General features: G+C 49.0%; 1 protein-coding gene across 2 annotated transcripts in view; it reads left to right on the top strand.

Annotated features, from left to right (window-relative positions):
- LOC135814494 (small G protein signaling modulator 3-like) overlaps positions 1 to 25,454 on the top strand; it is a 46,045-nt gene that overhangs the window by 19,495 nt on the left and 1,096 nt on the right. For both annotated transcript variants that reach the window (XM_065327616.1, XM_065327618.1), the window contains exons 18-30: positions 3,562 to 3,635; positions 3,948 to 4,012; positions 4,296 to 4,386; positions 6,047 to 6,101; positions 6,476 to 6,525; positions 6,873 to 6,931; positions 11,594 to 11,687; positions 11,936 to 12,006; positions 12,447 to 12,495; positions 17,903 to 17,959; positions 23,335 to 23,363; positions 24,474 to 24,596; positions 25,134 to 25,194. In XM_065327616.1, coding sequence (XP_065183688.1) covers positions 3,562 to 3,635; positions 3,948 to 4,012; positions 4,296 to 4,386; positions 6,047 to 6,101; positions 6,476 to 6,525; positions 6,873 to 6,931; positions 11,594 to 11,687; positions 11,936 to 12,006; positions 12,447 to 12,495; positions 17,903 to 17,959; positions 23,335 to 23,363; positions 24,474 to 24,596; positions 25,134 to 25,194 — 878 coding nt within the window. The remainder of the gene's footprint in view (positions 1 to 3,561; positions 3,636 to 3,947; positions 4,013 to 4,295; positions 4,387 to 6,046; positions 6,102 to 6,475; positions 6,526 to 6,872; positions 6,932 to 11,593; positions 11,688 to 11,935; positions 12,007 to 12,446; positions 12,496 to 17,902; positions 17,960 to 23,334; positions 23,364 to 24,473; positions 24,597 to 25,133; positions 25,195 to 25,454) is intronic.

The raw sequence follows: 25,454 nt of genomic DNA, 5'->3' as shown, positions 1-25,454 counted from the left end.
TTCTGTGTTGTGAAGGTAGTGAAATAGCCAGTACACATACCAACATTGAACTGAGCTTGGCATGTGGAAAATAGTGACTATATTCAAGCTTCCAAGTGATGGAGAACAAAGAAATGACCACCGTGATGCCAAGAAAAAAGACCAAAGTGATAAACTGTACACCATAGTGACGTGCATAACAGAATGTGTCTACCGGTATATCTGGACATAAGTATACCCTCACTACTAAGCGCATATGCATATATCGGGATATAAGCACACTCTTGCTTCTGGTAAGAGAATGTATTTGTGCCCACACCACTTACAACCATGAACATTCCTACAGCATTGCGCTACATCCACACGTTGCCCAATAGCACACACTTACATGTACATGTACAGGCGCACACAAAGAAGAGAAAACGAACCTATTTCTTTGTGTGGACAGAAGGGTCCAATGACCTATGATAACAACTTGTGGCCAGAAGGGTCCAACCGCCTATAAATTAAAAACACGGAAAAAAGAACTGAAGCATTGCAGGGCCCAACGACCTATGATAACAACTTGTGGCCAGAAGGGTCCAACCGCCTATAAAATAAAAACATGGAAAAAAAGAAGTGAAGCACTGCAGGGCCCAACGACCTATGATAACAACTTGTGGACAGAAGGGTCCAACCGCCTATAAATTAAAAACATGGAAAAAAAGAAGTGAAGCACTGCAGGGTTCAATGACCTATGATAACAACTTGTGGACAGAAGGGTCTAACCACCTATAAATTATAAACATGGAAAAAAAGAACTCAGGCAGTATAACTGCAACTGGGCCGAATCATTCAGTATGGCACTTGCTCACAGCATCATGACATGGCAGCTTTCGGCAATTATTATTATTATTATTACTTGCATGTACGCGTTGGAGTCAACCATGCAAGCATGATCCACAACTTCGCTTATGCTGAACATGATAAACAGGACTATGACAGGGGAAAAAATGAGCTAGAACGATGATAATAATAATTATGATACTTATATCATATATATTATATACAATGTAGCTCATGGGTATTGAAGATATGTCATTTTATGAATATGTCCATAATATGAATATTGCAGCCTGAGTGATAATGATAGTACATGCTGAAAATAGAAAGCTCTCAGTGTGGCAAGGTTGCAACGAATAAACTCATCATCCCTTGCGATACGATCAATCTTTGTCCCACCAGTGCGTGACCATACAATGAAATCACAAGAAGATAAACCAGTGACAAAGAGCTGCATTTGCACTTGGTAATAGTATGCATGCTTGCGCTTCAATGTGTAGTGTGAGCCATCATACTGCAAACAAAAGTTCTTAACTGACCTCACAGCTTCGTCAAACGACATGTTGCGTGCGGAATACGGACACTTGATCTCTAGAACCACTTGTGTCTTGCCATCATCTGCAATACCGTCTGGACTAGCTCCAAACCAAGGCTCCTCCGGATTGACGATCAGGCCACACTTCGACACGTGCACGACGTCGCCAGACTTCCCGCGTTCCTCTACATAGGCCTCCCTGGCCACATCCTCATTCGCGATTCCCCAATCCGTTGCAGCTGATGAGAAGAACGGCCGGTCCGTGATGGCACTAACAAGCCTCGCGGGATCAGTCGAACTTCTTCGGCGAGCAACAGTCTTTGCTATAGAAGCTGTGATCCGCAACTTGCGTTGCCTCATCCAGAGGTCACTTCCATGCTGATCCGATGTTCTGACATGAAGTTCGTGTGCCTGCTCAGGTGTTACAACTACATTGTCTTGGTACCAATGCCATTGCTTGTCGTTGTCATCCATCCACTCAGTGTCTGATGGAACAGGCGTGGTGTCATCAGTGGCGTCAGCATCCATCCACTCACAATCGGATGGAAGAGGGGTGGCATCATCGTCGGTCACAGTGGTGTCACAGTTCCCATCTAAGAACACATCACAGTCGCAGGTCGTTGACAGATCGTCTGGAAGATCGGATTCCTCAGCATAGACTGCAACGTCATTACGTAATTCCAGCCACGGTGCCTGTTGGTCCCTCTGCCGTTGCCACCTCCTCTCGCGGTCGATATCCGTCATAGCAGTGCTGCCACAGACCAAAGAAAGCCCAAACAGAGGTGCACTGCCGTGGAATGACTGATATGCCAATTCGCTAACACTGTCCCGTACAAGACCACGCTTGCTTGATGATCGAGGGTCTTGTAGCTCCGCTGCTGTGTGCTTTCGCTTCCGCTTAGCCTGGTCGGACTTAGGCGCAGGTCTCAAGCCGTCCATCTCCTTCACCGTCATCGGCTCACTTTTCTTGTTACTGGGTTGATTCCAAGTCTGAAGGACATCAGTGCATGTTGGACTGTCAATGTAGCCACACCTTGTGAAATGCTCCAGGGCATACATGAGAGCTGCCAAGTGCTTACAGCTGGCTTGGGGGCCTTTACCAGCAGGACACGAGCAATCAGCAAAGCTAATCTCAGCTACGTTGCCACTGTCACCTATTCTCACGCACATCCTCAGCTTGTAGTCGCTCCTTGACTTCATTTCAGGCATGCAGCGTGCTCTGTAACAGACGACGTTGTTCAACTTGTGCAGCTCAATTTTCTGCACATATCCACTGGTGAAAAGACGACGAGACTTCTGGTCAGTTGAAGCAATAGCTTTAAAGTTTCTGTTGGTTCCATCTCCGCACGGTGTCTCCGTTTGAACAAAATACGCTATCAAGTGAGACTGGGTGAAAGCAGCGGATTGCGATCGACCTGACACCAACGATTTCCAGCCAGACACAGGAAATGCCAGTGGTTCTGGGGAATCCAGGGACGAGCTCGATGGACTTCCTGATGTGAGTGCAGTGCCGCCTTCCGGAACATGACTCTCCAATCTGCAACACGAACATAGTAGGCAAGACACGCATCGATGTTGAAAACCAAAAGAGTTCCTCACAGTATTACAAGAAATACTTCGAACTTACCTCGTCAGTAAATCTTGCTTTTTCCCCGACTTCTTCAACCCCAGCCGCTCACACTCAGCCTTCAAAAGATTCACAGTCCACTTCGAGTAGTCGACAGCATCAGCAGATGAAGCCATCACCGAAATCTCTAAGAAACTCCGGGCCACTTCCTCCCACAAAATAAACTACTTCGACATGAGAATGCAAGCGCACTTGCACTTTTCACTTTTTTTCAAACACTTTTCAAAAGATGCCCCGCAGCCGGATTTGGACGCGCCGCCGCCATGTTTTATGCATACATGCCATTTAGGCGTTTTGGGTCGGTGCCGAATATAGCCGATATTAAATAGCTGCCGAAAATTTGTATATTTACAGTATACTACCTACTGTATACACATTGTATATTGTATATATTGTATATACAATATATACTGAAACGGTATGTGCAGCGTCTCACTTTACTGGTACAAATCGTTCTCCCTGTACTGCTCTGTGTGTGTGTGTGTGTGTGTGTGTGTGTGTGTGTGTGTGTGTGTGTGTGTGTGTGTGTGTGTGTGCGCGTGTGCGCGCGTGTGTGCGTGCGCGCACGCATCTGTGTACATGTATGCGCATCTTGCAGAGATCGTCACCACACTGCGTGACAACATTCGAAACATCGTGCAGCACTTCAAAACGAATTGTGGGATTCCTGAGGTTAGTTTCTGTCAAAACTCGCGCGCTTGCCACGGATTTGGTCCCAGTGCTGTGTGGGTCGTGACTGCTGTCAGAGTCCTGCGTATTTTCAGCTTGGTGTTCTTTCTTCTTGATCAAACCCTCTAATTCAGCCTATTTTGTTGGACATGCTAGACCGTTAATACATGGGATAAATGTCCACAGTCCATAACAGTGTGTGTGTGCTTGTGTGCTTGTTTGCGCGCGCGCTCGCGTGTGTGTGTGTGTGTGTGCATGTGCACATGCGTGCGCGTGTGCGCGCGCGTGTGTGTGTGTATGTGTGTGGTGGCATAGATGCCAGTGGATTATTCGAATGAAAGTCACCTGCAAGACTACATCACCTATGCACAGTCATTCCGGTAAGTGGACGGTGTTTGTTGTCTACTTGCCTCATTTTCTGTATCATCATTTGAATTCATTTCTATGCCCTACTTGCCATTGAACACTTGATGTAAACGATCAGTGGCCGTCTAGATCAGTAGTGACCGCACCGTCTGACTCTACATCCGTCTGCAGTTACTGCACTGGACCTGTATGTCGGGTACAGGAAAGGTGTTCTGCTGTTCATTACACACTCGTCGCGCAAGACACGGCAAAGCCCGTCTAACGACGCGATGCTGTGTTATCTGTGATTGCTTGCAGCAATCACCGGCGGAGGAGAGCGAGAGCACTGGTTGACTTTGAGCGGCAAGAGCATGACGAGCTGGGATTCAATCGCCATGACATCATCACGGTAAGCAATGACATCATTACAGTAAGCAATGGCAGCATGACAGAGCGTGTCTGTAGGCAGACTAGACTCTAGTAGACATGGGTGAAACATGTTCAAGTGCGTCCACTTTGGTGGACTTGTGCTGTCATTATGTACTTAGTGAGCTTTCTAGCTACTAGTACCGTAAAGTCGCGGATAAAAGCCGGGTTTGCATACAAGCACATCGCGGATAGAAGCCTGAAAATCAAACGGGTCAAATGCATATATTAAAGCCTGTCGCGCGTAGAAGCCTGGCTTCTATGCAAGCGCGGATCGGGTAGGTCAAGAGTGCATGTGCTATGTGCAGTGCATAGTAAAACTGCCGCCACACCGGTAGTCAGTGGTAGATCTACGCGTGTCGCGCGTAGAAGCCTGGCTTCTTTGCAAGTGTGGTGCATATAAGCATGGTTTGCATACAAGCCTGGTTTGCATTAAAGCCTGATGCAGAAAGCGGCTTATAAGCCCGGCTTTTATCCGCGACTTTACGGTATGTGATCGATTTGTCATGGTTGTTTGAGCAAAGCCTTGGGATTTCCCCTGCCTGAATATGTGTTCCCTTCCTCATGGTTTCCCAGATGCAATGAGTGGGATTTTGGGCCGGAACCGCTTTGTGGTAGGGTCTGATCTACTCACCTCCCACTGCTTCAGGACCGGCACCTGCATCTTGATCCTTGAAGGTGTGATTGTTCGTGTGTGTGTGTGTGTGTGTGAAAAATTTCGTGAAAAATTTCGCCGAGAGGAAGCAGATTTGTTAGCTCCTGGTTTTCTCTTTGTTGGCCTCCTCCACGGGGCGGCCTTGGCCTTCTGGTCAGGGTCGTCCCTGGGTATTGACTGGCAGTAGGCTTTTCATGCCTTGCAGCCGGTTTCGCTCGCGCGGAAGGACATTCAGTGAGCTGACGACCAGGGCGGGTAATTATTTGTTGCCGTCACCGTCTTCTTGCGTCCTTTCCGCATCCTCCGCAGTGGCGTGGCGAGCCCTCGGATCAATCCCCAGCCTGTAACAATGCAGTGGCGTTCGGCAAAACAAGTGGATTCCTGGATGAGAAAGGATACAGGTCACACTCGCAACAATTTATTCCTGCGCGGTGATAGCTGGAATTGTGAATTTGTCGTGTTGTTTGGACCTGAGTGGCCAGTCGTCGTGCGGCGATGGTGTAGTGATGTTAGCTTGCTGCGCATACTCCTCGTCGTTTCGTGAAAGTACGTCTTGTGGAGCCCTTGTGGGACGTTCGGTGCCCACCCTCCAGCTCAAGATTGTGCTTTCCTGGTGCATGAAGGCCGAAGCAGTACGCGTACAGACGTTATTGTTGAACAGAACATCATGTTCACATTAATTTTGTTCCTTTTTCAGTCGTTGCATGTTATACTTATAGTGGACCTATACAGCAGACTGTTCATCTGGTTTGTGATATTTCCTTCCTCTGTTTGTGAGTCCCTTTCCATCAATATGGCAGCTTGTTTTGATTTCCTTTTTTCAATTCATTTTGCTGTACTTCCTGTTTTGTTTGCGCCACTGCCCCTCACCTTGCGCTCAGTTCTCTGAGTGGAGGGCGGCGTGACCCCAAGGGGTAGCTGATTGATAGTAGTAGTAGTAGTGTGCGTGCGTGTTTGTGCGTGTTTGTGCGTGTTGCTGATGTGCTAGATCATATCTCAGAGGGATGAGCATTGTTGGATCGGTGAGGTGAACAGCATGCGTGGTAAGTTGCTATCCTTGTGCAGCTCTGCCATAGTGAGCTAGTCAGCCCATCACGCACGCGCACGCACACACACACACACACACACACACACACACACACACACACACACACACAATGGGCTCAGACAATTTGACCATGATGGAAATTCTCGCACTAGGTACAGTAGCCAGAGTGAGGCATAAAGACAGGTAAAACTGGGTTTTATCTGCAACTCACTCATTATCCTGTCCATCTCGTTTTCCGCCTGTCTCTCTCTCTCTCTCTCTCTCTCTCTCTCTCTCTCTCTCTCTCTCTCTCTCTCTCTCTCTTCTCTCTCTCTCTCTCTCTCTCTCTCTCTCTCTCTCTCTCTCTCTCTCTCCCTGTCCTCTACGCAGGTTGGTTTCCAGCAAAATTTGTTGAGCTCCTGGATGAACGCAGCAAACTGGTGAGTCGTTATCTTTTGGTTTAACCTGTCACTCCACTCCTACCCCTACTGCCTCTCAAGCATGTACTGTAGTGACATTCATAGCCGCATCACCTACTGGCTCTGAAGATGTTTCATTTGAAATTGCACATTTTGTCTTGTGCTAAGTGTGGTTCTTCATTGCTTGCCTGCTCTATGTGATTGTGGACTGCTTGCCTGCTGCTATATGTGGTTATGGACTGCTTGCCTGCTGCTATATGTGTTTGTGGACTGCTTGCCTGCTGCTGCTATATGTGGTTGTGGACTGCTTGCCTGCTGCTGCTATATGTGGTTGTGGACTGCACGTTTCCCCTGTGCACGTACTACAGTACTCGGCTGCTGGCGATGACTCTGTGAATGAAGCTGTTGCTCATCTTGTGCGCGGAGGGTAAGTCTACTCTCACTACTGTGGCACGTCGGCACATCTAGCAACACATGGGCATGTGTGTGGGTGTTTGTTTTGTGTACGGTGGTACTGTTGAGTGTGTGTGTGTGTGTGTGCGTGCGTGCGTGCGTGCGTGCGCGCGCGCGCGTGCGTGTGTGTGCGGTACTGTTGAGTGTCAAAGAACTATGTGCAAATGAACAAACTGGCTAGGGTTTCATCAATGTTTCGAAACGGTCTACACTGGGTGTTTTCACTGTTTTGCAACTAAGAATGAGAACTAAGTGTAAGCTCAGAAGCATTAGTGCTAGGTTTAAATGCTACGTTTCTCTCCATAATCTCCTAGGGAGGACGTCTGAGGGGCGTGTTACCTATGCCATGATGATGTAATAAAAAGGTCAAATCTGATCATAACTTCTCACAATGATATTGGTAGCACATACAGATGCACAGTGCATAGTATTTAGTACTATGTACAGGTGCAAAATTGCTAGACTGACAACCTGCTTTTTAACCTCTTCAGCACGCGGCATGCTGGAACCTGCCCCGCGGAGCTAAAATGGCAAATTTTCACAAAGTTGCACTAGGTCCAAATAAATATTGCCATCAAAATTTTAATGTGGCTACACAAGGGAAACACAAATGTGAAGTTTCAGCATCAGAAATCCAAAGACGGGCGCAATATGAGCATTCAGATTTTACACTTTTCTGAAGGATTTTCCACGATGTGTACAGTAATTCTATTCATTCTAGGTACAGTTGCACTAGGTCAAAAAGAATATTGCCATCACACGGGGCAACATAAGGGGAACACAGAGGTGAAGTTTCAGCTTCAGAAGTCCAAAGACGGCTGAAATATGAGCATTGAACGAAACAGAGATTTTACGCAATATGCACAGTAATTCAGTTCATTCTGTGTACGAGGGGCGCTCAAAAAGTTTCCGACATGACACATGAAAAAACAACTCATTGTTAGTTTCTCACTTTTATTTTCAACATAGTCACCCTGGGCCTCAATGCATTTGCTCCAGCGATGTTCCAACTTCTCTAACCCAGTCTTCAACAAGGCCTCATCTTGCTCATCAAGGAAGTCGTCAACTGCCGCCATGACATCATCGTTTGACTGAAAATGCCGTCCTCTCAGTTCAGCTTTGAGGTTTGGGAACAGGTAGAAGTCTGAGGGAGCTAGGTCAGGAGAGTAGGGTGGATGAGGAAGTAGCCACAGTTAGCTGCAGCAGTCACTGTAACGTGTGAGGTGTGAGCTGGCGCGTTGTCCTGCAAAAACTGGATCCCTTGGACAACTAATTACTTGCCCCGACGTTTCGCCTTCACCTCGTCCCTCAGCTGTTGCAATTCTTGGGCATAGTATTTGGCCATTGATTGTCTTGCCTGGCTCAAGGTAGTCCAGCATAATAACACCTTTGGTATCCCAGAAAACAGAGACCATGACCTTGCCAGCCGATGATCTTGCCTTGAACTTCTCGGGGGTGGGGGAGTTGGCATGTTTCCACTGCATGGACTGCTGCTTGGTCTCAGGGTCAAAATGATGGACCCATGTCTCATCCTGAGTGATTATCCTGTCCAGAAAACTATCTTTGTTGAGCTCCATCCTGCCAAGAAGCTCAGTGGAGGTCTCACACCTCCTCTGCTTCTGCTGATCAGTCAGCATTCGCGGCACCCACCGGCAAGTAACTTTGTTGAGGTCAAGTTGCGCCAATATGTTTTGCATTGACCCAGCACTCACTCCTAACTGGTCACATAGGTACCTGGTAGTGACTCTGCGGTCCGTCATCACAATCTCATTGACTTTATCACAATTTTCCTGCGATGTTGCCAAGGATGGCCGTCCCGATCGTCCAGAATCGACGGTCTGCAGCTTGCTCCTGCATACCCTCCATCAGCAGTGCTTTCATAGCGATGCGGATGAAGTCATATTGGCTCTTTTTCTGGCCCTGGTACTTGGACGAAAGGTAAGCGTTGAGAATGCCTTCTTCGATGATATGCGCGGCCATTTTTATCCCATTTGTACGTCTTCCTTGTAGCGGTGTAGTAAGAAATCATTGTGTCATTATGGTCAACACCGCCCATGTGGTTGTTGTAATCCTGCACCAGTTTCAACTTCCCGACTCTGTTGCCATCTCGATCTCGCTTTCCGGCTTGCACACTCTGGCAGTAGAGTGAAGTGTACTCAAAAACATTACCTCCTTGGTGTTTTTGAGCCTGACAGCCACCACTGCTGCACGTCACACCACGCCACCATTGCTGCATGTCACAAACTCGCCCTTCTTTGACAGCTTGAATGTTGTCAGTCGCTTTGGCAGGCCAAGGCGGTTCTTTCGAATAGTTCCGCACATGCCAGTCTGGTTGGCTTGCAGGTACTTAGCAAGAGGAGTGCTCGTGTACCAGTTGTCGAGATAGAAACGGTAACCTCAACCAACAAGCGGCTGCATGAGACTAACGACGATGTTGCCAGAGGTGCCAAGCTGCTTTGTCAATTCAGGGTCAACATACGCGGTGTCTTTACCGACGTAGATAATGAAATCAAACTTATATCCACCATCCTCTCATAAATACGAATATTTTGATCCCAAAACGCGCACGTTTTGAGGGGATGAATTGTCAGAATTGCAACCGGCCTTTCCACGCCGCTATTTCGTCGTCAATGCTGATTGCCTTCGATGGAGTATACACCTCATGAAACCGCTTGATGAAGTGGTCAATAATGGGACGCAATTTTCGTAACTTATCTGGTGGCTCAGCGGCAGGTAAGCAGTTATCGGCAATAATTATCGCAATTGTCAAATAAATTTATTTCAGCGATGCTGTGATATGCGTTGCTATAAACTCACCTTCAGAGCCATCGTCTCCATGAATCAAGTTCTCAACAGCTGCGACATGACTCTTTGCAGACGTAGCCTCTTCTTCCGCAGGTGAGCCTGGTGGATCCGCATGCGCGTCAACATCGCCAGCTTCGTTATGAAATTCATTGCCGGTCTCCGGGCCCTGTTCATCACCAATGTCCGTAGCATCGTCTCCATCGTCCTCGCTGTCATCTAGAACAGATTCGCCATCACTGTCCGCGTCCAAAGTCACTTCTGAGACAATCCAATCCAATCCAAGTCTTTTCGTCCCGAAATCGCCGTCATGACATGTTCACCAAAACTGAAATTTCAAAATTACATCGCGCTACTCAAAGTTCCCTCTACTGCTGCGCTTGGTCTCAAATGTTTTACACGCGTGCTCAGCCGTCTTCAGGAACACGTATCCGTGACAGGTAAGTTCCCAGCGGCCCACGGCCTTCGTGCTGAAAGGGTTAAATCATGCACCTGCTTTCAGGCGTAAAAGAACCTGTTATAGCTCGACTTGTCAGGGGTTCTAGGGCTGATAATCCCCTGACCCAGGGGATTATTCTTCATAATCCCCTAGGTGAGGGGAAAAAGCCCAAGACTTTGGACTGCTCTCACTATACCTAGCGAGAGTAGGCCAAAGCAAGCTAGCCAAACAAACCCCAAAGAGCCAGCCTGGAAGCCGCTGTGTGAAATCTCAATCAAATGATCTTGTTATAGGAAGGTAATTGAACAAGTGGACATATTTACAAAACTCTTACATGAGCACCGTGAATATGTTTTTGTATTAGATGAACATGGATGTGAACGTGCAATTACAGCTACTCATGAATAATAATTGGCAACAAGGTACATGTGTCTGCAACGTCAACGACAACGTTGCCATGGGAACTGAACAACAAATGAAAGCAAATACATTGTATTGTATCGTAAATAGGTTTACTATGGAACCTAAACAAGAGAAATGTTGTTCTTTGTATTTTGAATTCGCAAGAAATCCAACACGCCCGCATTTCGATCTCAACAACAATGTTGCCATGGAAACTGAAGACTGGTCATACTGCCCATCAGGCATCACCCTCCCTCCCTCCCCCTCAAAAATTAATTGGCTGAGAAAATTCAAAGAGAAAAACGCACAGATCAGGACTTACAAGAGTACCGGCACAACATGTGGGGCCTGAACTCCCACCAGAACAAGAAGAAAACCATAACAGGGTGAGGCAATGTAAAGAGAAAAAAGATCAGGTATTGTTTTTTCATTTGTCAGATTGTGTTTTGTTCCTGTGTCATGTTTCCTTGCCTTTCCTTTTTTTGTTGAGCTTGAAAAAGTACGTACTGAGTACTGTACTCCCTGCATGCTTACAACTGAAAAAGTGTGAAAGCCAAAAACTGTGTACCGTGATCATGGTGATGGCTGCGCTGACCCCTGACAAGTCGAGCTATATACAGATAGTGCACGGATTGGTCCTCGGAAGAATATTTTTCATAATCCCCGCGGCGCTGCGCGCCTTGGGGATTATGAAAAATATTCTCCTCGGATCCGTGCACTATCCTATACGTAGAGGTCTCAGTCCTAATTTGATACACTTACCTGTCTCTATAAATGTAACTTTCTCTCTCTCTCTCTCTCTCTCTCTCTCTTTCTCTCTCTCTCTCTCTCTCTCTCTCTCTCTCTCTCTCTCTCTCTCTCTCTCTCTTTCTCTCTCTCTCTCTCTCTCTCTCTCTCTCTCTCTCTCTCTCTCTCTCTCTCTCTCTCTCTCTCTCTCTCTCTCTCTCTCTCTCCTTTCTCTCTCTCTCTCTCTCTCTCTCTCCCTTTCTCAAGGTTCTGCTCGGCATTACGTGGCATATTTGATCACGGCCTGCGAAAACCCAAGCTTTTCGGCAGAGTCATGCATCCATGGTACTTCATCGAGGAGGTGTGTATGTGTTCCTCCTTTTGCGAATACTTCCTTTTCTTTGTGCTGTTGACTGTACATTGATCACACACACCCTGTGGTACATGCTGTGCACACTCTGTATGTACTTCACAAGGCACAACTATGGGCTGCACCGTTTGCCCAATCCCTTTGCTAGGCGGTCCTGTGGGAAGCAAATCACACAATGCATGCCTTTTTCCTGTGTTGAGTTTCACTATGCTGTTCACTATGCTGTTTGTTTCCTTCAGGCAAGCCGTGCTGAAGTCAGCCAAGATTTCCAGTCTGTCTTCTCTCGTCTTGTTCTGAGTAAGACCTTCTGGTAAGTCGCAATGAGTAGGTTCTGTCAGCCTCGGGTCTTGTTGCTACCAATCTGCGTGACCGTGTTGATTTAGTGCTGGTCCATTCAATGCCTGGGTTTAGTTCATATAGGTGTGAATGTTCGTGTGTGTGTGTGTGCGTGTTCCTCATACATGCGTGTCACCAAATCACCTTGCTCCGCTATGACATGGTCATTGGTAGTGCTCAAATGTACACTCACTGACGTGGCTGGTCCACCTTTAAGGGTGCATCTCTGTCTTCACAGCAGGCACTGACTGAGCTGCGATCCCAAAGTCGTTTGGCCCTAATAGGGCACATGCTGAACGAAGGCTGAGCGGTTTTAGTTGTGCATATACCCCCCCCCCCCCCTGTGTCCTTCACGGGCTATGCACACCTGATCCTCTGTCTTGTCTTGTACTCATGCATGCTGCTGCTGTCCAGTTTGGAGAAAGACGGCAAGGTTCTAACTCCCGAGGAGATGCTTTATCGGGTAAGCTGATTTCTAGCATGTTGCTGCTTGTACAGTGTGTGATGGCCTTGTTACTTGCACTATGCAGTGTTACATGTACGGTACTAAATTACGGCCTCGCGTAGCTAATCTGTTCCCAGGAGAAAATACATTAGCAGGGTATAATGTTATTGTGCGTGCCACTGTGGTCCTTGTGGGCTTCATCCTAGTTCCAATTCGTCATTTCCCCTACACTCTATCTACACTCGATCTACTCACCATCAAAACTAGTCTTGTGTTACAGTCGCATTGTGTACCGTATTTCCCCGGTTATAAGTCACACTCAGTTATAAGTCAAACCAACCCCCCTCCCGTTTCGGCCTGCTTCTTTCAATATATCCACATGAGTAGGACGTCAGACTCGATTTTAAGTCGCATCCCCTCATTGCCATCCCCTCATTGCCATCCCCTCATTGCCATCCCCTCATTGCCATCCCCTCATTGCCCGAGACGTTTAGTGTAAAAAAAAGGTGCGACTTATATTCGGGGAAATGCGATACCAGCCCCATCTCGAACTGTAATGTACGTTACGGTTCGACGCGCCATTCAGCAGCGTCCTTGCAGCAGCAACAGCAACAACATTGGAATGTCCTTTGCAATGGCCATCACCAATGTGCTCTACATGTCTCAGGCTATGTTTATCTACGCTTCTTGACCGAAGTTATGTGTAATATGTCACGTTGCGCAACTCGTTACCTTGCTGTTCGACAATAGAGAGGTTCTGCGAAACGAAAATTCGAACGAAGTTTCACGACAGGCCTTGCGAAGATGTGTACGAGTTTTTGCACGAACTTTGTGTTCTGCACATTTTCGTTGTTTGCTGGGTGCCAAGTGCACGTACGCCATGACCCGATCTCACAAATCTTCCTACGAAAGTTCATTTCGCGTTCCCTGCAAGTTTCGCGTCCAAAGTTGCGAAAGTATGTGCGAAGTTTCTCACTTCATTACGTAGAGCGAAAGTTTGTGCGCATTTTCGTTTTGCAAAACCTCTCTAATGGCAATAAATTATTTTCACTCCAGCTTGATCGGAGCCCATATTATAACTGAGGTTACACCTGATCATGCCATCGGCAGGGAGTGCTGGAAGCTCGGCTGGCAAGGTGTTATCGGAATTTGCCAAAAAAACGGGACTAGAATCAGAGGAAATGGTAAAACTGGTCGGTTTCCAATTGCACAAAATCATTGATGCGTACTCCGCTTTTCCGATTTTTGAATTTAAATGCAATGAACCACTGGTGCACCCCAGGCCGTCGATCAATGTAATCGACATTCTAACCTAGATCCCACAAGAGCATTGCAGGGGCGTCACATATGGCACGACTGGTACGACCATGGTCGTACCACTTTTCGTCCAGGATGGTCCGCCCAATTCATTCAAAAAAGCAATAAAAGAGCGCTAAAACGCGCCCTGTTAGGGGCCGTCCGGGGTTACCGATTGTTTTTACAACGAAAAAGTTTTAGTATTTTTCAGCCCCCACCCACCCACCTTTTCTGCAGGTAAAACGAATTCCAGTAAAATATTCATAATTGATGTCAATTTTCGACACCCAGAAGTAACTGGGCATTCTCCATTTGCATTCAATAATTACTTTCAAAACGAAACTCCATCAAACCCACCCAACCCCAAAAGAAATCTTTTCGTTTTGAAAATATTATTGGTAACCTTGGACGGCCCCTTAGCCGAAAAATTTGATTTTCACTCACATAGCAACCGGTGTGTATATGGGGTAGTGGTCTACCAGAGAATGTACTCACTGGTCCGTGGCCTGATGGCCTCCTCTCGAATTGGGAGTTGTTGCCAATGTTGGATGCACGGAAATTCCTGCCTGTGTTAACACCGGGTTTTACTCAGTCGATAGAGCAAGAGGGTTTTCAGCTAGTAAGTAGAATCTAGCATGAAACTAAGATGCAGGAAACTTATCGGTAGGAAACTTCTCTCAAACTTATCTGTAACTATCCGTAACTTATCCGTCGGAAACTAAGAATGAAGCAGCTTTTATAGGGTGAGAACGTAGAGCAGAGAGAAGTATGAAGAGAGGGCAATTAGAAAGCAGGACAAGAAACAGCGTAGGGGGAAGAATGGACCTAAGTGGCGAGCAACTGGTGGGGGCAACAGGAATGACCTCTAAAACTGTGTAGCGCAAGGAATCTTACTTGTAGGGCTCGTTAATGGAGCGGGAAGGGTGCCGGGAAACACCGCTATTCAAAGAAGAGAGGGAATCTTATACTAGTACTTGAATATATGAGGGCCGGGGATGCGGAATAGCGTATGAAGTAGGACTACAGTCTAGTACGGAATCAGAGTACCGCAGGAATGGGTGTTAATACTGTTTATCGGTCATGCCGTGCCAGCCATGAAGTGGTGGCCATGAAGTGGTGGCCATGAAGTGGTGGCCATGAAGTGGTGGCCATGAAGTGGTGACGTGGGAGAAGCACTTACATGTAGCTAGAATGTACCTGTGAGCTAACTGCTGGTAGAGATGTGGCTGTGTACCTGTGAACTAACTACTGGTAGAGATGTGGCTGTGTAACAAGTCAAGTACATCATACAGTAACATGTGCATGTCATATTATAATGTATGCATATTCCTATCTAACATAGCCCTCCCCTTTGCGGGCGCATGTCCCCATGCGGATTAAAATGTAAACGGGGACATGTACATGCATAGCAGCAAACAGAAAAATACAAGGAAGCAGTAAGGCAGTAGTAATGTATGAAGGAAGAAACATTACTGGCTTTAGACTATATCGGTCAGAATTTCCTCATCCGACTCATCAAGGTGTGGGTCGATAAGATCTTGTTGAGTCCCAGAGACATCCGCAGGCTGCAATCCATTCGTTGGGTCGGTAGACAGATCCTCGGGAGGTGGTGATTCCGGCGTAGGGACGGGAAACTGATCCTCCGGCGGCGGTGATTCCGGCGTAGGGACGGTAGACTGATCCTCCGGCGGTGGTGATTTCCGCTTTGCTGGCGGGGATTGCGAACGTTCCTCAGCAGATTTCGGGGATGGTGATAATCGGTGCGCGGGGACTGTGCGAGCGGCGCGGCAGGCTCGTAGCCCCGCCACTGTCAGTGGTGGTGTCACAGGGGTCGGGAGAAGAGGTGGTCTAGTAGGCGGAGAGTGATAGTACCGCGTCGTGCTGAACCGTGGCTTCTGGGTAGGTGTGCCCATTGCAGTCACTAACCTGGTGGAGCAGAGACACGGAAATCTGCAGGAGGCCGAATGTGAGAACGGGTGCGTGTTGAATGCATTCCTTTCTAACACCTGGGTATGGCATCTCCGGTTGGAACCGCTCCCTGGGTTGTAATTGCCGTCTGCGAGGCTGTCACCCACGCTGCGCTCCTCGTAGACTCTCACTGCTTCCCATTCAAAGGAATCGGCTATTTTGAGCTGTTTCTGCCTTTTACAGATTTCATTCTTACCCTGTGTCAGGAGCTCCTTGGTCTCAGATGCAGAGTCCGGTAGAACCGATATGGCGGCATCGACCTTTTGTAACACGGTCTCGTTGGTGGCGAACTGGGCTTGTAGCCCTGGCGACTTGAGCTTTTTCTGAGCCTGGTTTTGAAGTCTTGTCATAGACTGAGCTGCTTTTAGTTTGGCCACCTCAGCGCGGGCCGCCGTGGCCTCCTCCTACACTCCCTTTATTTGTGATGAAAGATTTGTAAATGCGGAGGCGAACCACGACGGCATCTCCTCACCTGCTGAGCTCGGTGGTGGTGGGACAGGTGAGGCGTTGGAGGTGGCAGCTGGGCGTCGTCTGGTGGTCCTGGCAGGCTCTGGAGGAGCTAGAGGAGCCGCGGTTCCATGGCTGGGAGTGGACATTGGCATGTTGAAATATTTGGACGTCAAACTCCAAGCTAACACGAGGAAACTGAGACTCATCCCGGATCTTTTTGATCCTGGTTGCTTTCTGTTCACGTTTGACCTGAAGGATGGCTACCATCACATCTCGATTGCCCCAGAGCATAGGAAGTTCCTAGAATCAGAGGAAATGGCAAAATTGGTCGGTTTCCGATTGCACAAAACCATTGATGCGTACTCCACTTTTCCTATTTTTGAATTTAAATGCGATGAACCACTGGTGCACCCCAGGCCGTTGATCAATGTAATCCGACATTCTAACCTAGATCCCACAAGAGCATTGCAGGGGCGTCACATGGTACGACTGGTACGACCATGGTCGTACCACTTTTCGTCCAGGATGGTCCGCCTAATTCATCCAAAAAAGCAATAAAAGAGCGCTAAAACGCGCCCTGTTAGCCAAAAAATCGAATTTTTTCCCAGGGGACACCCCGGACCCCAGTCCCACCACTCCCCACTGCACTGTGACGCCCCCGTGAGCAATCATTGCCCACCGTATCACGTGTAAACTTGCGCTTTAGGTTGGTGCAGTACCCGACCAACTATGCCACTGAGACAGTCCTACTCTGGGAATCTCACTTGCATGTACAATGTAGGTGTGTAAGTGTGTAATACTGTGTACCGTCATGGTCACACGCACATGCCTGTGTGTGTGTGTGTGCATGCATTTGTGTATGTGTGTGCTTGGTGTGTGCTTGGTGTGTGTGTGTGTGTGTGTGTGTGTGTGCGTGTGCGTGTGCGTGTGCGTGTGTGCTTGGTGTGTGTGTGCTTGGTGTGTGTGTGCTTGGTGTGTGTGTGCTTGGTGTGTGTGTGCTTGGTGTGTGTGTGCTTGGTGTGTGTGTGCTTGGTGTGTGTGTGCTTGGTGTGTGTGTGTGCTTGGTGTGTGTGTGCTTGGTGTGTGTGTGCTTGGTGTGTGTGTGCTTGGTGTGTGTGTGCTTGGTGTGTGTGTGCTTGGTGTGTGTGTGTGCCTGGTGTGTGTGTGTGCTTGGTGTGTGTGTGTGCTTGGTGTGTGTGTGTGCTTGGTGTGTGTGTGTGCTTGGTGTGTGTGTGTGTGCTTGGTGTGTGTGTGTGTGCTTGGTGTGTGTGTGTGCTTGGTGTGTGTGTGTGCTTGGTGTGTGTGTGTGCTTGGTGTGTGTGTGTGCTTGGTGTGTGTGTGTGCTTGGTGTGTGTGTGCTTGGTGTGTGTGTGCTTGGTGTGTGTGTGCTTGGTGTGTGTGTGCTTGGTGTGTGTGTGCTTGGTGTGTGTGTGCTTGGTGTGTGTGTGCTTGGTGTGTGTGTGCTTGGTGTGTGTGTGCTTGGTGTGTGTGTGCTTGGTGTGTGTGTGCTTGGTGTGTGTGTGCTTGGTGTGTGTGTGCTTGGTGTGTGTGTGCTTGGTGTGTGTGTGCTTGGTGTGTGTGTGCTTGGTGTGTGTGTGCTTGGTGTGTGTGCTTGGTGTGTGTGCGTGCGTGCGTGCGTGCGTGCGTGCGTGTGTATGTGCATGCATTTGTGGATGTGTGTGCTTGGTGCTTGTGTTGTACGTTGATGCAGAGCATGGAGGCTGTGAACTTATCCCATTCCACTGTCGGTGCGCCCATGGATGTCAAGGTACAGTGTGTAATGTTGCCGTTGTACTTGACACGGTCATAACGATACTGGTGTACTAGCTGTGCTAGTACCAAGAGTCCATAACCCAAGAGTATGCAACTGTGATCTCTTTTCTATGGGCCAACCGCGCGGCGCGCTGCCTTCATTACATCATTCAGCTGCAGTCCGCGCACTGCGGAAAATCAAACACCTCACTTTCCCTCTAGTTTGAAATGAACTTTCGTACGGAACTGGAGTTCACGCGCCAGAATTCAGAGATTGTGTAGGTACTGGAACGAATCGAGCAAAAACGGATGGGCTCGTGCGAGAAATTGAGAGTTTGAATGCATGCTTTCAGAGCGTGATGAAGGCAAGTTACGTAATGAAGGCAGCGCGCCACGCATGCACCCATAATCACAGTTGCATACTCTTGGGTTATGGACTCTTGCTAGTACTTGTTAGCAACAATCCGAACTAGCGCACACACTGCACTGCATTGCTTTGTACTGCATTCAAGACTGACGTCATGCGCTTTGTTTTGCTGCGTAATCACAAATGGCACCAGCCCATTTTTGCGGAAAAGAAAAACAAATCTTGCTTGCCCTGTTGTGCTCTTCCAGACAACGGATCGTGCTTCAGCAGTGTTTCTTTTCCTTTCGTAGCTTTGCTGCCAGCCCGAGTGTCACCTCGACACTGTATTTCTTCAGTATGTCTGACCTTACTGTCGACACTGTCAAGGCAATGCCTTGCCAAGCCCTCCGCGGCGAGCCTTCTCAGCGCGGCTTGAATCCGAAAGGAAACTTAGTGAAAGTATTTTACAGGACCGTTTGCTGGCACAACTAGCCCTTGGTAGTGAGGTCTGCTCCGGCCAGGAGAACCAGCAACATGACAGTGCGGACACGGCTCGCGAGCCCAGAAGCCCGACGTGCACCAATGCCTCCTCCGCCAGCTCAGGTGACGCGGGCTCAACGGATCTCTGCGCTCCCGTTCGGGACGAGGTGTTGTCGGCCGCCATTTTATTATTATCGGAGAGCATTCACTCTCGGCGCCGCTCCTCACCCCAGGCCAAGGCAATGCGGCAGCTGCCGCCACTACGCCAGGCCAAGCTCCTGTAACCCACCCGATCAGCCACCTGCACCAGCTGTGCCCAAGGCTGTGCAAGAACGTATCTTGCGAGGGGAGTTCGTAGATTTTTCAAGTTTGTTGCCTGAAATTCTTGCACACTTCCGGCCCAACATTCCGGCTGGTGCACAGCCCGAATAACGATAGCCAGCTAAATATCGTTGAGTCGGATGACGCGAAGCAGGTGCGTCGCAAGGTTCATGATAATTACACATGTAGCTACCCGGCTCGAGGCATGGACCACATACACGTCTGTTATCACGGCTGCTGCCCTACACCGCACTGCTGAACTGATTGCGTACCAGCAGTTGATCCTGACTGCTAACTGCCAGTTCTTCCCAAGCGCGTGGCTAGAGTACGACCGCCAGCTGCGGATGCTCGTGGCCCAGTAACCAGGCACGAAGAGGTTGGACACCATCGACGTGAACCTATGGCAGATAGCTGTCACAGGCCATGCACACCCAAAATGCGCTCAATGTAAGACGGTCCATCCAGGGGCGGTTTGTGTCCTTTTCGTCCCGAAGCCAGCAGCTTTTGCCTCCAGTGGTCGCAACCATACCAGCGACGGCCAAGAAATCTGCCGCAACTTCAATGGAGGTCGCTGTTCTTCGTCGCCGTGCCGCTTCTCCCACACCTGCAGCCAGTGTGGCAAGGACCACCCATGCATCATGTGCAACCAGCGGCAGCGCGGAGCCAATTAGCCACCCCGCCGCTCCTAGCAGAATGGCTACTGAATCGCTTGACTCGGTACGTAGCTTCTTTCCTATACACTCTGCAGACACCACACTGCTAGCTGACCACTTTGTCCGCCTGTCACGTAACCACTCAGATCAATCATGTGTTGCGTATGTTCTTCATGGCCTGCGCCGTGGCTTTACTCTTGGATCTGCCGGCCAACACGACATTTCGGTTTTCTCTAATAATCTACCACTGGCTTTCACTCACTCGGCATTTATATCCGAGCAATTAGCTGCTTCCTGCGCCCGCAGCGAGACCACAGGCCCATTTCCGTCACCTCCATTTCAGTTCATGCGCTCTGGTATTGGTGCCATCCCCAAAAAGAACGGCAAGCCGCGAATGATCCACCATCTGTCTAGTCCGGAAGGCACCGGCGCGAACGACAGCATTCCTGCCGAGCCGCTCTCTCTGCACTACGCGAGCATTGACAACGCGATCAACATCATCATGTCATGCCCACAGCCTGTGTAGTTGTCCAAGCTCGATGTACGCAGTGCATTTCGGCAGATCCCAGTCCGCCGTCAGGACTTCGCTGGGAAGGCTCCTACTACTACGAGCGCTTTCTGCCTTTCGGCCTCCGCTCCAGCCCAGCCGTCTTTGACTAAGTAGCCACAGCAGTCAACTGGATCATGCAGCACGAGTTTGCTATAGATCACCGGCTTCACTACCTCAATGACTTTCTCGATATCTCCACTGGTTTGGCTGCAGCCAACCAGCAACTCACCATCCCCCTCCGGGCGTTCACATATCTCGGCACTCCTCTTTGCTCCATCCCAGCTCGAAGGGCCATCACCATCATTGACCTTCCTTGGTATTGTCCTAGACTGCGAGCGCCACGAAGCTCGGCTACCAGAGGACAAGCTGTCCGAGATCCGTGCGCCACTCATGGCTACTATCAGCGAGCGCAGCATCGGCCAGCGTCAACTCGAGTCCCTCCTGGGGTAGCTCACTTTTGCTGCCCGAGTCATCGTTCCTGGACACACATTCATGCGTGAACTATGATCAGCGTGCCCTGAACTGTATCTGTGTATGCGAGTGCGGTGCATAAAGCCCACCTTGAGAATGGGTTTGCTGGCCCCTTAGTAGATGCGTGGCTTCTGAAGAGGGTGTTGAAGGGCATCCAGCGATGCCATGGTACGGCTGCACTCACCCCTCGCCTTCCTATAACTATGCCAATCCTACGACACCTGACGGATGCACGCCGGAAAAGTAGTATCCTGAATGGCCATGACAAGCTGCTCTGCCAAGCCGCCATGCTGCTGCTTTGTATTTCTTCGGTGCGCTGAATTCACTAATGGCATCACACGGGGCTGTACTGGCTCCCCTGGTGACGGACGCCTGCAACTCTTCCTGCTTTCATCCAAGACGGACCCATTCGGTAAAGGCGTTACTAGTGACATTGGCCCGTCTGTACCGCCGTACTGCCCGGTCCGTGCCATTGTTAGCTACCCATCTGTCACTCGTCGCGAGGGACCGGAGCAACTCTTGTTCGTACTCTCGAACAGACAGCAGCTGACCAGGCAGTCATTCACAGTAACAGTATGGTCTCTTGTCTCTGCGGCCGGTGTACCATCCCAGTCGAACTACTCCGGGCATTCGGTCCACATTGGTGCAGCCACCACTGCTGCTATGGCTAGTGCCCCCGACTCCTTCTTCCGAGTGGCAGGTCAGTGGAAAGAGCGATGCGTGTCTACGCTACATCCAGACTACAACAAGCGCATAGCGCCAGCTATCATCCCGGCTTGCTGCCGTGCCATGGATGCCATGATCCCCAACTCGGGTGAGTAATGAGCTACTGAACTCTAGCTGCGCAATGCTTGCCTGTGCTGACATTAATTGACCCCTGCTGTGCGTCAATAGTGCTTAGCTAACGGAGTGCTGGTTTCATGGGTCCACTCTCACAACTGGTGTTATCTAGCTATTTGCTGCGGCTCTGCCTTGCGCTATATTACATCCATTTAGCATTGCAGCTCTACGTTGAGCTAACAGCAGCTCTACTTTGAGCTAACAGCAGCTCTACTTTGAGCTAACAGCAGCTCTACTTTGAGCTAACCGCAGCTCTACTTTGAGCTAACAGCAGCTCTACTTTGAGCTAACAGCAGCTCTACTTTGAGCTAACCGCAGCTCTACTTTGAGCTAACAGCAGCTCTACCTTGAGCTAACAGCAGCTCTACTTTGAGCTAACAGCAGCTCTACTTTGAGCTAATCGCAGCTCTACTTTGAGCTAACAGCAGCTCTACTTTGAGCTAACCGCAGCTCTACTTTGAGCTAACCGCAGCTCTACTTTGAGCTAACAGCAGCTCTACTTTGAGCTAACACCAGCTCTGCTCTGAGCTAACACCAGCTCTACTTTGAGCTTCAAACCAGTTGTTTCGAAACCAGCACTCCTCAATCCAAAGATGCCTCTTTGTTGACTTGTTTGTGTGAGGGATGGGGCTAATGGTGTACTAGCTGTGCTAGTACTTGTTAGCAACAATCCGAACTAGCGCACACACTGCACTGCATTGCTTTGTACTGCATTCAAGACTGACGTCATGCGCTTTGTTTTGCTGCGTAATCACAAATGGCACCAGCCCATTTTTGCGGAAAAGAAAAACAAATCTTGCTTGCCCTGTTGTGCTCTTCCAGACAACGGATCGTGCTTCAGCAGTGTTTCTTTTCCCACCATCCCTCCCTATCCAACTTATTCACACCATCATAATATTATCGTACCCACTAACCGGGTCCACTCTCACAACTGGTGTTATCTAGCTATTTGCTGCGGCTCTGCCTTGCGCTATATTACATCCATTTAGCATTGCAGCTCTACGTTGAGCTAACAGCAGCTCTACTTTGAGCTAACAGCAGCTCTACTTTGAGCTAACAGCAGCTCTACTTTGAGCTAACCGCAGCTCTACTTTGAGCTAACAGCAGCTCTACTTTGAGCTAACAGCAGCTCTACTTTGAGCTAACCGCAGCTCTACTTTGAGCTAACAGCAGCTCTACCTTGAGCTAACAGCAGCTCTACTTTGAGCTAACAGCAGCTCTACTTTGAGCTAACAGCAGCTCTACTTTGAGCTAACAGCAGCTCTACTTTGAGCTAATCGCAGCTCTACTTTGAGCTAACAGCAGCTCTACTTTGAGCTAACCGCAGCTCTACTTTGAGCTAACCGCAGCTCTACTTTGAGCTAACAGCAGCTCTACTTTGAGCTAACACCAGCTCTGCTCTGAGCTAACACCAGCTCTACTTTGAGCTTCAAACCAGTTGTTTCGAAACCAGCACTCCTCAATCCAAAGATGCCTCTTTGTTGACTTGTTTGTGTGAGGGATGGGGCTAAATGTACATGTATGTGCATTGTGCACGGTTCCTTTCCTATTACGGTGCATGTACATTCTGATCTTGTACATGTACTACATGATTGTACTGTACTGTAGAGCAAACCAACTTTTGATCCTTTCTCCCACACTCATACTCATGACGTTCTGATTGTACATGACTGTATTGCCAGTGTTATAACCACTCTGGCATTGGCCTGTTCTATTTCTGTTGCTTACAGTTCCGGTCTCTGATTTCCGCTGGATTAAAGTGAGTAGTACATGTACCGGTATGGGCTGTTTGGTGGATTGATTTGACACTGGCCACTGTTACTAGTGTAGTGGTGATAGCTGACTGGTGGTACGTGTGTGTGTGTGTGGGGGGGGGGGGGGGGTATTGGCTACTGGCTCTGTTCCCACAATATTTGAACTCTTGATTCAATAGAAAAGGGTTTGCTCCCCACACTGGAGCTCGCGCTTTTCCGCCGACTTGACTTGACACTTGACTGACTCACGACTGCCATCCTGAGCACACGAGAAGTCCATCGAACCTTAGACTCGGCAAACCTGCAAGAAAGCACCGCTCCCTGCTCATTACACAGTGTTTCGGGGAATTCACCCCTCATCAGTTGAGCTTGAGTAGGCTGAGGAAGATTGTGCCTAAAGAGCACCACTTATATAGTGCTCTCCAGGTACAAACATCACCAGGGATACAAACTTACAGATGTTGCAAAAGAATGATCCACGAGCGGGATTCGAACGATGGGTTGTTTGTTCGAGCCATTGCCAGGCGCCAATGTTGCAAAAGAAGGATCCACGAGCGGGATTCGAACCCAGCACCCCTGTCTTTCCGGGGCAGTGCCCTACCGATTAGGCTGCCGGGGATCACACACACTCATGGGTCTTTCCGGGGCAGTGCCCTACCGATTAGGCTACCGGGGATCACACACTCATGGGTCCTTCTTGCTACTCAGAGACACTCCGTTTCTAGCACGACAAACACCTCGTGAACACCAGATAGCAGCGTAAGTCAGTGTCGCTCCTGGGAGTCAAGTCGGCGGAAAAGCGCGAGCTCCAGTGTGGGGAGCAAACCCTTTCCTAACAAATCAGCGCTGAAGTCGCTACCACTATTTCTTGATTCAATGTTTTGTTATAATGCCTTGAATGTTGTTGGCTGCCATCCACTAACCTCGTTCTGAGCAAGGGTTGTGTTGCCTGACATCATCACAAGTTATAGTCCCAAGGCTGTTTGGACACCAGTGAGACACTAGAGAGTAGTAGCCAGCGATAGAGCATTAGCACATTCAATGCCTGGCGCGACAACAACTGATTCTACTTCTGCTCTGCTCTGTGTTTGACTGTGTCCATTGTATTTCTGCAGTGAGCAGGCACTTCACCTGTGGTTTGAGACACTGTGCCTGTCACGTTCCGTGGTGGAGCGCTGGTACGAGCCATGGTCCTACATTCGCAGTCCAGGCTGGGTGCAGATCAAGTGTGAACTTCGGTGAGTGACTGCCACTGTGGCACTGATGTGTCTCGTGCTTTGTGATGAGAAACAAAGTAGACACGAACAAATCTGTTTCGCAACTGAGAACTATTGCGATCTTCCTTGAGCCGAGTGGGTTATTGACCTCAGCCAGATTCTCAGCTTCAGCATCTTTGACCCATCCTCAGAGCATCATCTCTGCAGCACTGTGCAGCTGCTGTGTGCATCAAACAATCAGCTGCAGTTCCTTGTTCCCTGGCTTTTCTTATGTGCAAATGCATACACCACGGCTAGTGGAGAAAGCACGTTATCTTGCTGGGAGAGACATGTAATTTTTGTGTCTAGTACTCACGTTTCCAACTCACATTCTTCTTCTGCCTTCCTGTTGCTGTTTTGCCCGCTGCTGCCGCTGTTGCCGCTGTTGCCACCGCCACTACTGCCGGCACTGCTGCTGTTGCTGTTGCTGCTGCTGCTGCTGCTGCTGCTGCTGCTGCTGCTGCTGCTGCTGCAACTGTACATTGTGCTGCTGTGTTGCTGTACCATGGTGTTTTACAGGCTCCTTGCAGCATACAGCTTCAAGTTATCACTGGATTGGGAAATCTCCAGTTCACCACAGGTATGCCAATGTCAGCCTCAACAACCACAACAACTTCTCCCTTGGTGGCAACGTTGGAGTGGTGCCTCGTGACCTTAGAAATGCATTCTCAACCATGGCACAGTCCTGTGGAGTTAGCAAGGCTCTGTTTATACTGAACAAACCACTTTTACGGGCAGAAAACAATTCCGATATGAGTACACAAGTAATTGAAGAGAGAAAGCAAGAAAAAGAAGGCTCTGTTACTGGTTTAGAACTGCGCCTCACCTATTGGATGGGAA

The sequence above is a fragment of the Sycon ciliatum genome, chromosome 4 (genome assembly GCF_964019385.1).
Source record: "Sycon ciliatum chromosome 4, ocSycCili1.1, whole genome shotgun sequence".
Lineage (NCBI taxonomy): Eukaryota > Metazoa > Porifera > Calcarea > Leucosolenida > Sycettidae > Sycon > Sycon ciliatum.
Note: the sequence above shows the minus strand (reverse complement) of the source record. Positions and strands in the feature narration are given on the sequence as shown.